The sequence below is a fragment of the Panthera onca genome, chromosome E1 (genome assembly GCF_046562875.1).
Source record: "Panthera onca isolate mPanOnc1 chromosome E1, mPanOnc1 haplotype 2, whole genome shotgun sequence".
Taxonomy (NCBI): domain Eukaryota; kingdom Metazoa; phylum Chordata; class Mammalia; order Carnivora; family Felidae; genus Panthera; species Panthera onca.
In genome coordinates this window covers 18,880,073-18,896,526 of record NC_138352.1, presented here as the reverse complement: position 1 = coordinate 18,896,526, position 16,454 = coordinate 18,880,073, and the positions used below count along the sequence as shown (strand labels likewise).

At 56.6% G+C, this 16,454-nt stretch overlaps 2 protein-coding genes across 5 annotated transcripts; one reads left to right on the top strand and one right to left on the bottom strand.

The window, feature by feature from the left end:
• The first annotated feature begins 413 nt into the window (after positions 1-413).
• TP53 (tumor protein p53) lies at positions 414-4,643 on the top strand. Its single transcript, XM_060647399.3, has 10 exons — positions 414-542; positions 682-703; positions 798-1,052; positions 1,481-1,667; positions 1,749-1,861; positions 2,091-2,200; positions 2,478-2,614; positions 2,702-2,775; positions 3,037-3,143; positions 3,694-4,643. Exons 1-10 carry the CDS (start codon positions 469-471, stop codon positions 3,773-3,775), a joined length of 1,161 nt encoding a protein of 386 aa, XP_060503382.1. The 5' UTR covers positions 414-468; the 3' UTR covers positions 3,776-4,643.
• Positions 4,644-10,019: 5,376 nt separating this feature from the next.
• On the bottom strand, positions 10,020-16,276 carry ATP1B2 (ATPase Na+/K+ transporting subunit beta 2). 4 transcript variants are annotated; one of them, XM_060647400.3, is made up of 9 exons: positions 15,531-16,276; positions 13,629-13,757; positions 13,279-13,383; positions 12,960-13,165; positions 12,679-12,735; positions 12,558-12,584; positions 12,140-12,160; positions 11,792-11,890; positions 10,020-11,680 (listed from the first exon to the last, which is right to left on the bottom strand). In XM_060647400.3, exons 1-9 carry the CDS (start codon positions 15,640-15,642, stop codon positions 11,516-11,518), a joined length of 921 nt encoding a protein of 306 aa, XP_060503383.1. In that variant the 5' UTR covers positions 15,643-16,276; the 3' UTR covers positions 10,020-11,515. The 4 variants fall into 4 exon arrangements, with proteins under 4 accessions (XP_060503383.1, XP_060503386.1, XP_060503384.1 ...); XM_060647403.3 differs by lacking the exon at positions 15,531-16,276 and adding an exon at positions 14,106-15,012; XM_060647401.3 differs by lacking the exon at positions 12,140-12,160.
• Positions 16,277-16,454: the final 178 nt, after the last annotated feature.

Below are 16,454 nucleotides of genomic sequence, written 5' to 3'. Positions count from 1 at the left end.
ACAGCTCAGAACTTGGAGCCTGCTTTGGATTCTGTGTCCTTCTCTCTCTGCCCCTCCCCTGCTCACGCTCTGTCCCCCTCTCCTTCAACAATAAATAAACATTTAAAAAAAAACAAAGAAAGAAGAAGGCTTTGTGATGAAGGGATCTGGCGGGGAATGTCAGGGGTCCATGGAGGGATCGTCGCCCAGGTGGAGGGAGTGGCTGACAGTCACTTCATCCTTCTTACCAGGAAAGAGAGCAGAAGTAGGGTACCCTTCCACGAAGGCTCGTGGGTTCAGTGGTGGGAAGGTTGGGATTCCCTCTCTGGGTACCTTTGTGTCTGGAGGACATGTGCGAGGGGCTGGCAAAGGGTCGGGCAGGGGCAGCCCTGTTCCCGGGAAGACGGGGGACCCCGGGGTTGGGTGCGTCTCAGGCCGGACCCTCGTTCCCTCCACAGTGGCCGCCGCACTGTCCTCCCAGGAGCCACAATGCAGGAGCCGCCGTTGGAACTCACCATCGAGCCCCCTCTGAGCCAGGAGACGTTTTCGGAATTGTGGAACCTGTAAGTGGGGGGCGGGGCGGGCTCCCTGCCAGCCCCCCAGGACCCCCCAGTCCTGCCCACCCGCCCCATTCCCCAGCCCCCCGGTGGAGCCTCTGTAGAAAACAAACCCCAGCACTGACGTTCTGCTCTTCTCTTTCAGACTTCCCGAAAACAATGTTCTGGTAAGGACTGGAGGTGGGGGGTTGCTGGGGGGGGACACTATGGGGACAGGGGCCGGAGACCTGGCCCTCTGACTCCTGCCTCTCCCCCCTGCAGTCTTCCGAGCTGTCCTCGGCGATGAATGAGCTGCCGCTCTCGGAAGATGTCGCAAACTGGCTGGATGAAGCGCCAGATGATGCTTCCGGAATGTCAGCGGTTCCGGCACCAGCAGCCCCTGCGCCAGCCACCCCTGCGCCAGCCATCTCCTGGCCCCTGTCATCCTTTGTCCCTTCGCAGAAGACCTACCCGGGCGCCTATGGTTTCCATTTAGGGTTCCTGCAGTCGGGGACAGCCAAGTCTGTTACTTGCACGGTCAGTGGCCCTGAGGGGCCGGTTTCCGGGCCGTAGCCCCCCTGGCTTTCTCTGTTCAGAACTTCGGGATTCCTCCTCTCTTACCTGCTTGTCAGTCTTCCTACATCTGACCTATTTAGTTTGGCCCCGTGACCTCTGGCCTTGCCCCTGTCCCAAAGTTGACATCTCCCCTTTGACCTTGGGCTTCCGTCACCCGTCCTGTTCCAGTCAGCCTCGCTCACGGGGCCGTGGAACTTTTCTTTTCTCCTCCACTCCTTCCTTTCTTGGCTTTTGTAAGTGAGCTTCTGGGATAAAGGCCCCCAACCCCGCCACCCGGAGCCACCGTTCCCCCACGGCTTCCAGTTGGTGTGTAAGTGGTGCATGTGACCCCCACCCCCACCCCGGGCACTCGTCCCCTGACCTGTCCATCCCTTCTCCTTCCCTCACAGTACTCCCCTCCCCTCAACAAGCTGTTTTGCCAGCTGGCGAAGACCTGCCCCGTCCAGCTGTGGGTCCGATCGCCGCCCCCACCGGGAACCTGTGTCCGCGCCATGGCCATTTATAAGAAGTCAGAGTTCATGACAGAGGTCGTGAGGCGCTGTCCCCACCACGAGCGCTGCCCTGACAGTAGCGATGGTGAGCCGTCGGGGGCTACAGATGGGGCAGGGCCTGCTGCTAGGGTCCCCCGGCCCCTGATTCCTCCCCGATCGCTCTCAGGTCTGGCGCCTCCCCAGCATCTCATCCGAGTGGAAGGAAACTTGCATGCCAAGTACCTGGACGACAGAAACACTTTCCGACATAGCGTCGTGGTGCCCTACGAGCCGCCCGAGGTCTGCTTTGGCGTCTGGGGTCTCGGGGGGGCGGGGGGTTGTCAGCGGCCGTCCAGGTGGGAGATGGTGGGGGGGGGGGCTTTCTCCTTCTTATGCAACCTCCCCACGGCCGCGTGCGGTGTGCACCGCCAGCCGGGTGATCCCCAATCCACGGTTGAGGAAACCAGCCTACACACTGCAGGCCTGCCTGGCCCTGGGTGGCCTCACTCGGCCCGATCGTCTCTCCCAGGTCGGCTCTGACTGTACCACCATCCACTACAATTTCATGTGTAACAGTTCCTGCATGGGGGGCATGAACCGGAGGCCCATCATCACCATCATCACCCTGGAAGACTCCAAGTAGGGACCCGCACGCCACCCTGCCCCAGGCCACTCTCTCCCGTGCTACCGCCCGTCCCGTCCTTCCCGCTCGTTCCCATACCCGCCTGTGGAATCTCCTCTGCTGTCCCCCACCCTCCGCCTCCAAGTTTTCTTTTCTCTGGCTTTGGGACCTTCTCTTACCTGGCTTCTCAATACTCCTTAGGCTTTTAGGCTCCACATAGGATGAAGGAAGTGGGGAGTAAGGGGGGCCCCATCTCCCTCACTGCCTCCAGCTTCTGTCTTCTTACGTGGGTAGTGGGAAGCTGCTGGGACGGAACAGCTTCGAGGTACGAGTTTGTGCCTGTCCCGGGAGAGACCGGCGCACGGAGGAGGAAAATTTCCGCAAGAAGGGGGAGCCTTGCCCTGAGCCGCCCCCTGGGAGCACTAAGCGAGGTAAGCGGGCAGGACAAGAGGAGGCAGGGAGGGTGCGGTTCGGCTCAAAATTTACTCTTCTCTCCCCGTTCCTCACCTCTTTCCCAGCACTGCCCCCCAGCACCAGCTCTACTCCCCCACAAAAGAAGAAGCCACTGGATGGAGAATATTTCACCCTTCAGGTAATCAAGGGTGGGATGCTTAACCCATTGAGCCACCCAGGTGCCCCGATTCCTTTGAAGTTAATATTACTGGGTTGAAGATTTGTTTCAAAATGTGGTTTTCTGCTGGACTGCTTTGCTTGCAATTAGGGCGTTTGCCAGTAGGGGGCGGTGGTGCCTCAAGACAATGGCTCAAGGCTGTGCCTAACTTCAGATCTCCAGTCACAAGGTGCGTTAAGTGGTACTGTAATACTTCTTTATCCCCCTCCTCCCCTGCCGCAGATCCGGGGGCGTGAACGCTTCGAGATGTTCCGAGAGCTGAATGAGGCCTTGGAGCTGAAGGATGCCCAGAGTGGGAAGGAGCCAGGCGGAAGCAGGGCTCACTCCAGGTGAGTGACCTGGGCCCTCTCCCAGCCCCGCTCCCCTGCCTTCCTGCCGCGAAAGGCCACAGGACTCCATTCTAATCCCACTTTCAAGGCAAAAAGGAACTGGTGCCCTGACCAGGTGGGACCTGCCCTGCTCAGTCATCCTTCAGTCTTCCCCCAGTTGTATCCTGCACCCCCTTTCGTGCCTCTTGGTCATTTCCAGCAACCCCTAGCTCAGAGCTGGGGTCCCAAATAGAGGCCTGATAACCGTGTGGGAGTATGAGACACCGCAGGGTTGAGACAGTCCCCCAGCCCTGCCGACCACCAGCAGGTCTGCGTGGCTTCGCGACTCCCTTTATTGGGCTCAGTTTCCTTGTTTGTCAGACGGGGTGGGGAAAGACGACGACACGACCCAGAAGTACCCCGGGTGCTCAGTAAACACATCCGCGGGTGGTGGTGACCATTTCAGCTTAAATTCCCCTGCTCCTGCCTGGGGCCCTTCAGAACCTGGATCTGAGACACACCTCCCACTCACTGACGTCATCTCTTTCCCTGCCCCTTGTCTCGCCAACAGCCACCTGAAGGCTAAGAAGGGGCAGTCTACCTCCCGCCATAAAAAGCCAATGTTCAAGAGAGAGGGGCTCGACTCAGACTGATGTCCTTCCGCTTCCGGTCCCCCCCCCCCCCCCCCGGCCCCCTCACCCTTGTCCTCCTTCCCTGGCATTTTTGGGACTTGGGAGCTTGAACACACAAGCTTGGTCTGTTGCCCTGCTTGGTACAGGTATGCCTCAGAAACACCATGAATTTTTCCACTTACCTTAGCCTAAGGCTCTGCTAACAAAGTTGGCCCACGTAGTTGGTTAGTAGGGGGAGGTGGGACCTTCCAACCGAGTTTTTTAAGATGTTTTACTATGAGGAACCGCGAGGGAGGTAGGAGAATGTTCCTGCCTATAAAGAGCGTTCTAGAACCAATCATACGCTGGGCCACGAGCCCAGTTCTCTACCATTTTAACCAGCTATTGAATTTGTCCTGATTTTATTGTCCATTTTTATGAAATGCTAATAACCATACCTACCTCACGGTGTTTGTTGTGAGGGTTAATGAAATGATATATGTCTTGCCCCCAAACAGTTTTTTTATTACACGATGTCTGAGACTTGGTGCCTTCACGGGTGCTGATTCCCTAACGTCCCTGTTGGCGGATGGGATGATCAAGTTCCTACGACCGGGACAGCTGGTCAGGGGTCCCCTCCTTGCTGGCCCGGCCGAATCCTGTCTCCCCTTTCGCCGAACCTCGCTTCCTAAAAGGAAGTCTGACTCTGTCCTACACCCGCGAGGGATCCGATCCCTGGTGTAGGGTCTGTATCTACCAAGGTCTGTTCCCTGCCCCCGACTCCTCAGGATCAATTTCTTTTGCACTCTTTGAGGCACATCTGCGTATTTCCCCACACCCTTCCCCCTCTCCCCTTTTTATATCCCCTTTTTATATCGGTTTCTTATTTTACAATAAAATTTTGCTAACACCTGTGTGTCTGAGGGGCGGGTGCCCGTGGAGGCTGCGTGGGGCCTGCCATGCCGCAGGGGCGAGTCAGGAGGTGATGTTGGGAGGCAGCCACCTGAGTGTCCGGGGAGTGGGGGCTGGGGGGGGGGGGAAGGGGGGTGCCACGCCGGGGTTCCGGGAGGAGAACAAAAGCTGGAGACTGGGTCAGTCTGCGGGCTGCATGACAACAAGGGAGGGGGGGACTCCATTCATAACTCGGGAACCAACTGTCCCTCCTCCCCCGCCCCCCTGCCCTACCAGGGCTGGCACAAGGTTCTCTCCTGCCCCTGCTTCTAGGATTGGGCTGCTGCCCCCCTCTGTCAGCCTCTCACCAAGGATTATGGGATTTAAATGTCTGATTTAGCAAGCCTGAGCCTCTGGGGTGGCCATCTGCTCACAAGAAAGGGGCAGGATACCTGGGTCCCCGAGGAGGAAGATGGTGGGCGCCGTTGGATGAAGACAGCCGGGGAGGCCTGCCAGCCAGGGTCCCAGGAAAGTGGGGGCGGCTAAGGTGAGGGCCGGGGTGCGGGGCTGGGGCCTTCCCGGCATCCCCTCATCCTGGGCCTCAGGCCAGGCAATTCAATGAATTGAAGCTTTAAACTCTGCCAGGAAAACCTCAAAGGGCTTCTTGGGGTAGGGAGGAGAGCTGAGGTTGGGGAGCTCTGCTCCCCCGCCTGTCCTGTTCCTCGGTGCTGCTGGCTCCCAGGGAGGGGGGCTGGGGGGGGAGCTCTTTCCATCACCCACTGCTGCCAGAGCCAGCGCTTGGAGGGGCGGCCAGACACTGGGGACATGGCTTGGCCCACCTCCTCCCTGGAGGCAGAGGGAGGGGTGCTAAGGTCCAGAGAGGGTTCTGGGGCCAGCGTCCTCTCAGCTTCCTCAACCAGGCTGAGGGTGCCTGTGGGGAGCGGCGTGGCCTGCCCCAAGGGTCCCAGATGGCCCTGCACCCACCAGCCCCCCTGGCCTCAAGACCACCTTCTTTCTCTTTCTCTCACCGGCGAACGCCAAACGCTCCCCGGGAGACCTGGGACCATCTCTTTCAGAGACCTTACGCTTCACCATCTCTCCCCACCCTCCGGGGCCTTGGCAAACCAGCGCTCTGGAAACTTCTTCCCTCTCCTCACCCCTCCAGATGGGTCACCTTGAAAGTGCCTTCTGACCAGCACCCGGCACCCCTGACTCGCATCTTCCTAGACTGCGTCCCCAGCAACGGGACCGGGTCTGTTTCTGCTCTGCTCCTTCAGAAAGCAGATCCGATCCGGCTCTGCCCAAAGCCTCGTGAGCCGATAGATCACTGGGCTGGGAACAAGGCTGGGTTCGCAGGCCAACTCTGCGATGGGCAGAGGTGACCTGTACTGGGTCCCTGACTCTCTGGTCCTACCTGCCTTCCTTCCCTCGCGTTCATCCAGGCATCTGTCTAGGCTACAGGCACTCACCGGTGCCTTCCTCTGCCTGGCTCTGTTCTAGAACGTGGGGGCCCATGGCAGACGTGGCCCCTGCTCTCAAGTTCAGAGCCCAAGCCCTGTACCACTGGGATTTGGGATATTTCTTGGGATGCCTGGGTGGCTCTCTCGGTTAAGCGTCCAACTTCGGCTCAGGTCATGATCTCACGGTTTGTGAGTTCGAGCCCCGCATCGAGCTCTGTGCTGACAGCTGGGAGCCTGGAGGCTGCTTCCGATTCTGTGTCTCCTTCTCTCTCTGCCCCTCCCCTGCTCACGCTCTGTCTCTCTCAAGAATAAATAAATATTAAAAAAGGAGAAAGAGAAACCAAAGGAACCTAGCATGCATCCTAAAAATGATACAAATTGTTGAAAGAGAAAGCAAACTTGGTTGAAAGGGTAAAATCCAAAAGTAGGAGGTTATTTTTTTTTATGTTTTTATTTTATTTTTGAGAGAAAGAGCGTGAGGGGGGAGGGGCAGAAAGAGAGGGAGACACAGAAGCCGAAGCAGGCTCCAGGCTCTGAGCTGTCGGCATAGAGCCTGACGCGGGGCTGGAACTCACAGAATGCAAGAAAGATCATGACCTGAGCTGGAGTTGGACGCTCAACTAACTGAGCCATCCAGGCACCCCCAAAAGCAGGAGTTTAGAAAAAAGATAAATTTATAAAAGGAAAAGAAGGGGCGCCTGGCTGGCTCAGTCAGCACATGTGACTCTTGATCTCGGGGTTATGAGTTCGAGCCCCACGTTGGGCGTAGAGTTTACTTAAAAATGAAATAATAATTTTAAAAAACTCAAGGGCTTGTTGAAAGCACAGCAAGGACCATTGATTGGCCCAATGCAACTTAAACTATTCTGTGCCACAGGAAAAGAATGAAATCTCCAATTTATGTAAAGTTGTGGTTTCATTAATATAAAACCTGATAATAAAGACTGTAAAAACCTAGAAGCTAAATTAACTTAGAAGCAAAACTCTCAACATAGTATCAGAATACATTGATGAATTAAAAGAAGATTAACGCTGTAAGTAAAGGTTCATTCCGGGGGCACAAAGTTGATTTTATAGAGAAAGCTATCAACATAATTCGTGACATTAACAAATTAAGGAAGAAAAATATGATCATGTCGAGAAATGCTGAAAGGAATTTGATTAAATGTCAGCATCCATTCCTTCAAAAAAAAATTAAGAATACAGGAGATATCCTAACGGCTAAACACTAAGAGAATTTCGATTAAAGAACTATACAGGGATGCATACGGACAATGTTACAATGCATTCAAGAGGATCAAAGAAAGAAAGAAAACAACACTGGTTAAGTATCTCTTTGCTTTTTTGATCACAGGACTATGCGCCTAAGCACTCTAGAGACCATAATAAACAACTCTTGGAGTTAGAATTTAATAAGGTAGATAGTAGGTAAATATTTTTTATCTTCTCAAAAAGTCACAGAGAGGGGAACCAGGCTGGCTCAGAACAGCACGAACACTTGACCTCAGGGTCGTGAGTTCAAGCCCATGTTGGGCGTAGAGATTACCTTTTTAAAAAGTAAATAAATAAATGTTTTAAACATCTCGGGGTCATGAGTTTGAGCCCTGTGTTGGATGTAGAGATTACTTAAAAAAAAAAAAAAAAAAAAAAAAGGATGGAGGGAAACCTACTTACTTTGCCACGTAACAGAAAATACACTGTGAAACTACCGAAATCACATGAATATACCTTGGCGTATGGGGCGCCTGCATGGCTCAGTTGGTTGAGAGTCTGGCTCTCGATTTCGGCTCAGGTTGTGATCTCACAGTTCATGAGTTTGAGCCCCGCATCGGGCTCAGGGCTGATAGCGTGGACCCTGCCTGGGATTCTCTCTCTTCCTCCCTCTCTGCCCCTCCCCTGCTCACTCTCTGTCTGTCTGTCTCTCTCTCTTTCAAAATAAATGATAAACATTAAAAAAAATTTTTTTTTCCCCCTTGGAGCTCCTGGATGGCTGAGTCAGTTGAGCATACGACTTCAGCTCAGGTCATGATCTCACAGTTCATGAGTTCGAGCCCCACATTGGGCTCTGCACGGTCAATACAGAGCCTGCTTGGGATTCCCTCTCTCCTCTCTCTCTACCCACCGCCATGCTCTCTCTCTTAAAATAAGTAAATAAACTTAAAAAAAGATTTCTAAATAATAATAAATAAATAAATAAATAGTTTTCTTATTGACTAAACTCTATGCCCAACATTTGGCTCAAACTCACCAACCCCAAGGTCAAGAACCACACGTCCTACCAACTAAGCCTGCCAGGCTCCCTAGATTTTTTTAAAAGTAAAGTGAGGTTGAGAAAACTAAAAAGTAAAACCGGACTCTGAATTACACCACACATAAAAAGAAATAAAGATCAGGGGAATTGAAGGGAAAATAAAAATTTTAATGAAATTAAAATCCAGTCTCCCCCCGCCCCCCCGCCAACACCCACAAAAATCTAGACAATAGGAATATACTCTAGTGACTGGACACCCAGAAACTACAAAAAAACTAGACATGTGAAGGAAGACCTAACACTTTTTAACAAAGAGGCAAACATTGCTTAGGGCAGGGGGGCAGGGCAGAATTTTGCAATGCAGAAAACAGTTTCTATCTGTAGCTGTCAAGGAGCTTGAACAGATTCAGGGAAGAATGACCCAACGGAAAAAAATACCATGCAGCCATCTAAAAAATAATATATGCAGGGGCGCCCGGGTGGCTCAGCCGGTTGAGTGTCCGACTTCGGCTCAGGTCATGATCTCACAGCTTGTGAGTTCAAGCCCCGCGTCGGGCTCTGGTGCTGACAGCTCGGAGCCTGGGGCCTGCTTCGGATTCTGTGTCTCCCTCTCTCTCCGCCCCTCACCCACTCGCGTTCTGTCTCTGTCTCTCTCAAAAATAAATAAACATTAAAAAAAATGTTTAATAAGTTAAATAAATAAATAAATATACGCATTCGAGCTCTACCAGGTGACATAATGGCACAAGAAATTTATTGAGTGAAAAACAGTGAAATGCACAGAAGTGGGTCTAATAGGATCCAGTTCTGGCATGAAAACGAGCAAACCCCAGCAGGTTGTGCGCGTGCATTCGCGTGTGCGTATACAACTCATTCGTGATGAAATTGTGTATATGGATGCTTGTGCAATAAAGCTATCTTTCAAGGCAAATCCTAACTCGTTACAAGCAAACCAACAGAAATAAAGCCCAAGAAAATAAAAAGTAGCTCTAAACCCATCCACGTATGTCACAGTAAACACCGTACTGTGCACCTGTCCGTCCCTTTTTTTTTTTTTTTTTTTCCTACGCTTGTGTGTATACTTTCACCCCCAATCAGGGTCCTAACGGTTCACATTGTTTTTTGAGATCTGTTTCTTCCGGTCCACTTTCCCCATGTCCCTGGGCATTTGCTGAGGCTGTTCTCTCTCCCCAACCACCCCACCCTTTAAGGCTCTAAGAAACCTGCCATTGGAAGCCCCTGAGTAGAAAGCCGTTGACCGTTCTGAATATTCTCCTCACTGGCTTTCTCCCCTCCCTGGAGGCACGTTGAGGTCCACCTGGCAGGAGAGTTTCTCGTGTATTCCTCACCTCTCCCGTTAAACTGGGGAGCTCCTTGGGAGCAGGAAGTCTGTCTCTTTCATAAGTGTATCTTCATGGCGCCTAGAATGCACACAGTAGGCACTTCATAAGTATCGCCCAACAAAGGGATGTAGGCTTCCTGCCTCTCTTGCCCTGGGCCATCTCAAAGACAGTATGAAAGAAGGAGCGATCTGGAAGGTAGACGCTTGGACACTGGATGAAGAAGTCAAAGCTGGGAAGCAGGACCCCCGAGGCCCAGGCGACCCCCAAGTCACCCAGATCGCCTCCCTCCCCTTCCCAGAGCTCTTCCGAATGCTCAGAAAGGAACAACCCACACGCAGGGCTCCGTGTGTGATATATATTTATATATATAATTGCTTTCATTCTATTGTACTTTATCCTCTTTTTACAGTAGATCCGACACAGGCATTAAATAACTGCAGAGAGAGACCACTGGGGTGAGGGGAATGCAGGAAAACATGGGGACCCCGAGGGAAGAGACTCAGATCCAGCGAGAGGGGAGGAGGGAAGGGTCCATCTGAAGGGGGGGGGCGGTGTGGAGGCTGCAGGGTCAGAAAAGAAATGGGGAGTTAGAGAGGGCAGAAACTAAGGGCACGATCACTCAAGAACACCAGAGGCCCCTCATGTGACATTCTATGGGCACTACGGGGTCGTCTAAAAACGCCAAGGGGTCCCGAAGGAGATGGGCCAAGAAGTTCAGAGCCTAGACTGGGGGGGCGGGGAGCTATTGGCAGCGTTTAGGGCCGAGGGGCAGAGGAGAGGGGAGGAGCTAGTGATTAGTTGATAACGTGCTAAGAGAAGCCAGAGGGAGGAGGGGGTGGCTCCGGGCCCAGGGGAAGGAGGTGAAACAGTCCCATAGCCAGCTGACGTTTCCAAGGTGGCCACTGGGGACCCAGCCAAAATGGCTGCCCTCCCCCAGCGCTCCAGGGAAAGGGAACTTGAAGGATATTCTGGGAACACAAACAGGGAGACAGTGAGCCGTCGGCGGCAAAAAAACAAAGTGGATGTTCAGCCTAGGTCAACCCCATCCCTCCGAGGAGTGCCTGTTTGGGTGACAGGAAGAGAACTTTCAAGAAGAACCAACAGGGACTCCTCTTCCAGACCCTCGTTCCCAGCTCGCGCCAGTCACCGCAGGGTGAGGAGAAAAATGTGCCAGAAGACAGGGAAAAGGCCACCGAGCCACCTCGTCCTCAGTTACAGACAGCTGTCGTTCGGAGGAGGGAACGGGGATGGAGAGGACATGGGGACACCCCTGCCAATGCCGGAGGAGCTGGGTAAAGTCAGAAGCCACCAAGACGGTGACGGTGTCGATGAAGCAGAAAGCGTGGGAGAGACAGAGGAAGGTGAATGGAGGGCCACGTTCGTGTCTGCAAACCAGGGATGGAATGAGATGTGTGGGGGGTGGGGGGGAGGCGGATGAGGGTGAAGGCAGGTGCGAAGGTGGGCAGGTGGGAAGGTGGGCGGGCAGGCAGGCATTTTCTATTGCTCTCTGGGGACAGCGGGGGTGGAGACCCCCCACTCACAGCTAAGCCAGAACCAGAATGGCCCCCAACTCCTCGGGCCGGCCTTCCTGGGATCCTGCCTCCCTGCCTCTGACGGAGCTGGAATCCGGAGGGGAGGGTGGAGACGGGAGGGAAGTCAGGGGACCACAATGGCCATCAGGCTGGGTTCACAAGTAAAGAAAAGGGGCGTGAGGCTCAAACAAGTCATAGCTCTGTTATAAAAAATACCTTTGGGGCGGGTGAGGGAGGGATCAGGCAGGGTCAGGGACATTCCAGAGGCATCCATAGGAAAGAGGTGGGGGCAGGAGGAAGGGGCCTCAGGTTTTGTTGATGCGGAGTTTGAAGGCCACGCGGCCCGCGAACTTGTCCCGCTCATCGTCTGTGGCGATGTTGGCGGCATTGATCCGGCATTCTACGTTCACCTCCACATTGGGGGTCACGTTCAGGAACTTCACGGCCACCAGGGGCTGCGTGTAGTTCACCTGGGCCAGAGGAGGAGAGCACAGGTCCAGGCCCTTGGCAACTCCAGCCTCCTCCCCAAGGACCCCGCTCCCCGGGAGGAGCCACCGGGCCGGGCCTCCCACGATACTTACGTGGAACTTTTTGCCATAGTAAGGGAAGTACATGAGGTCGATGCTGCCGTTGGCAGGGAACATGACAAAGTGGCCGAGGTTCTCAGCATCTTCGTCCCGCTGTGGGGGAGCAGGAGGGTAGGGGGAGAGCGGGTTAGGGGCGGCAGGAACCCAGAAGCTCTCCAGACTGCCCTCTACTCTTCCTTCGCCCCAAGTGATTTCTGGCTCCAATCTGCTTCCCTTGGGCTGTGAGTCTGTGTGTGCATGTGTGCAGCAGGGGCTGTCCTGTCTCTCCGTCAGACTGGGAAGTCCTGAAGGGTGTTAATGACCCTGGAGCCGCCCCCTTATCCTCCCACACCACCTTCTTACCCCGGTCTCAGCAATCGGTTTCTGGAGCAGAGCCAAGAGAGAACAGATAAGTGAGTAAGGGCTCGGAAGGAAGGGGAGGGTGTGTGCGTGCGCGTGTGTGAAGGGGGACGGGAAGTTTCTAGAGAGGACAGAGGAGGGGGCCGCAGGGTTCCCAGGACAACTGAGTGGTGGCAGGTGGCCCTAACTACCAGAAACCTAAAAAGAACTGAAGAGCAAGGTGAGACACGGGAGGGGGAGCGGAAGACACGGTGATCAGGGACTGGAGAAGGTGGAAGGGGTCAGGCATAGAAGCAGAGGCCGAGGCTTCTGCTTGGGTGGGCTCAGAGAGGTGGGTGTCCAGCCACGCGAGAGCATCTAGAGAGAAGCGAGAGTGGTGGGAGCCCCTGGGAGTTGGAGCCACGCTGGCGCGCCCTCTTACCCCCTTGTCCCTAGAGTGACGGGGCCTCTGACAGCGAAGGAGACAGAAAGACACGAGTGAATTACATGCAGGCCAAGAAAGGCAAACAGATGGGCAGGTGGACAGGGCCCCACAAACTCACCTTCCCCACACAGGTAACATTCATGCTCTGATTCGCTCCCGCGTAGAAGTTGATGACCTGGAATGAAGAGAGAGGACGAGGAGTTAGAGAAACAAGGTGGCGAAGACACACGTGTCCAGCCTCCCGCCCTCCACAGAACCTGGCCTCCCACGGCCCCACGCCTCTGGTTCTCGAAGCCGCTCAAACCTCCCCAGATCGCCCCAGTGAAAGGAAGCAACTGCCCGCAGATGATGACCCCAGCCCCCTCCTTCATTCTCCCTGGTGACCAAGGTCACACGTACCCGGTTCATCTTGATGAAGACACAGGGCTGCCCGGTGCTGTAACCATAGTGGGTCGGGTCCCCGATGCCAGAGCAGTCGCCCAGCTGGGTCCGGTTGAACTGGCAGGCACGCTTCGGGTAGTTGAGGACTCCATTGTCTGGCTGTTCGTAATAGCGCCCAGGGCGGCAGACGTCATTCTTCTGGGCTTGGATGGAATCATTGTAAGCTAAGGAGGCGGGGGAGAGAGAGAGAGAGTCACGGGGCCAGTGTTCTGCTTCCAGGGTCCCCCGATCGCCTGCCCAAGCCCCTGCACGGCCACATCAGCGGCCCCTCACTCACGCTCCAAAAACTTGTTGAGCTTCTGGACATGCTGGTCCCAGCTTTCAGTGTCACTGACGTTGACAATGACATCAAGGTTCTCAGTCTTGGGGCGAATCATCAAGCCTGTACCAGACAAGTAGATACACGTATACGTATGCATATCCGACGAGGGACCACACACGGAGGGAGGAAGCCAGACACAGGGAGCAGCAGGGTGATGGCCGGGGTGAGGACAGGGGGAGATCTCCTGTGACCCCACAGCACCTTCCCAGATCACAAAGCTCTCAGCTGCGGGAAACGGGAAGGAGGCGGACTTCAAGGACTTCCCCGCACGCGGTAACCGGGTCATCAGAAGCCGCATCACTCACCCGGTGTGGTCAGTCGGTCCTGGTACTTGGGGGTATGGTCAGAGACCGTCTGCAGCATGACCCACATGGTGAGGGTGAACATGGCCGTGAGGAAGCCATAGAAGACGAGGTAGAAGAGGAGGATAAAGGCTGGGGAGGAGGAAACAGGGTCAGCGGGTTCCAAGATGACCTCACCTCTCCCCGCAGACCCCTCTCCCACTCAGACGTCCTGCACCGGGACGGGTCACAGAGTCTCGGGGACATCCGAGAGCCTGCCCCTGGGAGCAAAATGAGACGAGCTGGAAGCAGGCCCTGGTGTCTGGCGTCCAGCCATGACCCCCACCCCCTCCGGTCCCATAGTGAAGCCCAGCCTCGTGGAGGCCGCAAGAGACCTAACTTCTCGTTGCTGGGCCAACCCCAAGTACAGGCCGCGGTCATTCGGCATCAGATTCCGTTCCCAACTTGTCAACCATTCGCGGCCCTACAAAGGCACAGCACCTGTTACTGCCTCATGGGTCCTGGTGCTTAAAGCTGTCCGGCGCAATGAGTTTCCAAGCTGGCCCTGGCCACCATTCGCAACCAAACTCTCACCCCACCCCTCAGAGCGCGGACCCTCACGTTCAGACAGCAAACTCTTCTCTCTGCTGGTGCCCCACAGAAGTGGCACCTTGGACGCAGCTGCCGTCTAGCTACGAAATCTCTCAGAGCTGCCCGGAACCTTCAGCAGTCACCCCACCCCCCAGTTCACGCACAGCACCCGGGGAGAGGCGGTTGAGCAAAGGTAGAATGTCCCGGAGGCTTCCGGGCGGGGAGCAGGTCCTTGCTGTATGTGACATGTAACTCCGTCACTCCTCAGCCTAAGTGTCTGCTGTTGCCACCACCCAGGAACCCCTGTCCTTCTATCTCAGACGACACTGTCCCCATGAAGCTTCTCTAGGTTTCCCCCGAGCCATCACGGATCCCTTCAACCCCAGGGACCGGACTCCCCAGTTTCCTGAAGGCGAGGACTGCCCTGGTGGGTGGGCTGATGGGAACAGTGTTCAACGGGTGTGGAGGAATCGTAGGTTGGGTCACAACAGGCTCCCCTATGCTTGACCTCCCAGCTTAACAATCCCTTTTGGAAGAATGTCACCCTTCACCTGCACTCAAGCCCAGCACCAGACCCTCGCCTGGGGACAACTCCCTCTACACCCGAGTCTCGCAGTCCCGCTGTGGCTTGGGAAGGTCTGGACACTCTGCCGGATGATGTATGCGCACGTCTCACCACTGGTGACCACTCCTCCCTCCGCCTGCGACATCGGAGCCGGACCTCCAACCTCCAAAACCTCCCAGGGCCACCCCTCTCCAACAGCCCCCCACCCACAAAGCAGCCACAGAGAAAGCTCCAAACAGCAGCGGGATACTGACAACTTCCGCTGTGAAGAGCCCCCCCCCCCCCCGCGGTCCCCCCCACCTCTCCAAGACCCGCCCCCTCATGAATGTTCCCAGGGTCCAGGGGATGGGCACGAGCTAAAAATAGACGGGCTTGGCGAGCTAGTGAGAGCCAGAGGGAGGGAAGGGGCGCTCTTCTGGGGAAGGGGGGGGCGGCCGTGTGCAGCGGACCTGCCCGGAGAGGGAGCGCCAGCGCCGCGGCGCGGACACGCGCGCAGAGCCCGCGACCCCCCGCGCGAGGGGGCTCCGCGGGGGGCGGGAAGGCGGCAGTGACCTACTTTCTCCGCCTCCGCAGCGGCCGGCCGGGGAGATTAGACCGGCGATTCGGCCCCCTCCCAGGCCGGAGCCAGGCAGGGCGGGGGGGTGGGGGGGCAGGGCAGGACGCCGGGGACCCGGGAAGGGAACCGGGGCCGAGCCCGCGGGACCTGGTGCCCCCCGGGGCGTCGCCCGGAGGACCCCCGCCCCGCCCCGCGCGCGGCCCGCCCTGCGTACCCCAGCTGGTCCCGGTGCGGCCCATGAACTGGTGCGTCCTCGGGTTCCACACGAACTCCTTCCACTCCTCAACCACCTGCCCGCAGCTCTTCGTCTCCTTCTGGATGACCATCTCGGCGGCGGGGGGCGAGTCCCGCGCCGGGCGGGGGGCTGCGGAGAAGCTGGGGTGCGGCGCGCAGAAGCCCCCCCGCCACGCTCCGGAACGCGCGGGGAGCGAAGGCAGCGGGGGCGAGGGAGACCCTCCTCAGATGGGCAGCCGCTGCAAATTCCGGGGTGCACGGCCACGCGCTGCGGGGTGCTGGCAGCGCGGCGTGGGATGCACCGATCCTAGCGCCCCCCCACCCCGCCCCCGGGCTCCGATGAAAAGGGGGCTGTCAGAGCAGGGGAGGTGAGAAAGAGGAAGGGGTGCGACGCAGCCTCACCCCCCAAACCTTCTAGAAACAAAATGAAAAGGGATGCAAAAACAGACGGCTGCAAAACCCGAGCGAGGCGCAGAAAAAATAGGGGTGCAAGGAGGCGAGGGAGGGGTGGGGGAGGGGGCTGCCCCGAAATCCAAGATGCAAAGAGGCCGTGGGGAGGGACCGGGTGGCCGCTCAAGGCTCTTCCGCCAAGCGGAGACCGCCACACCAGTGGTGGCTCGGCCGCGGGGGTGGGGCAGGGACGCGCAATTGGGGGACAGCCAGGGATGGGGGTCCCCCGGGCGGAGGCTCCGCTCCTCAGCAGTGCGGGGCCGGCAGTCGCGGCGCGCAGTCTTTATACTCGGCGGCGGTGGGGGGCCCGCCCCCTTCCCACCCCCAGAAGCCCCGCCTCCTCGCCGCTGGCCCGGGCGACCTCATGCATATGCAAATATGGAGAGAGGGATTGGGTCCGCCCCCCTGCCGCCTCTTTAAGACCCGGAGGTCTCTCCCCTCCCCCCACCCCAGG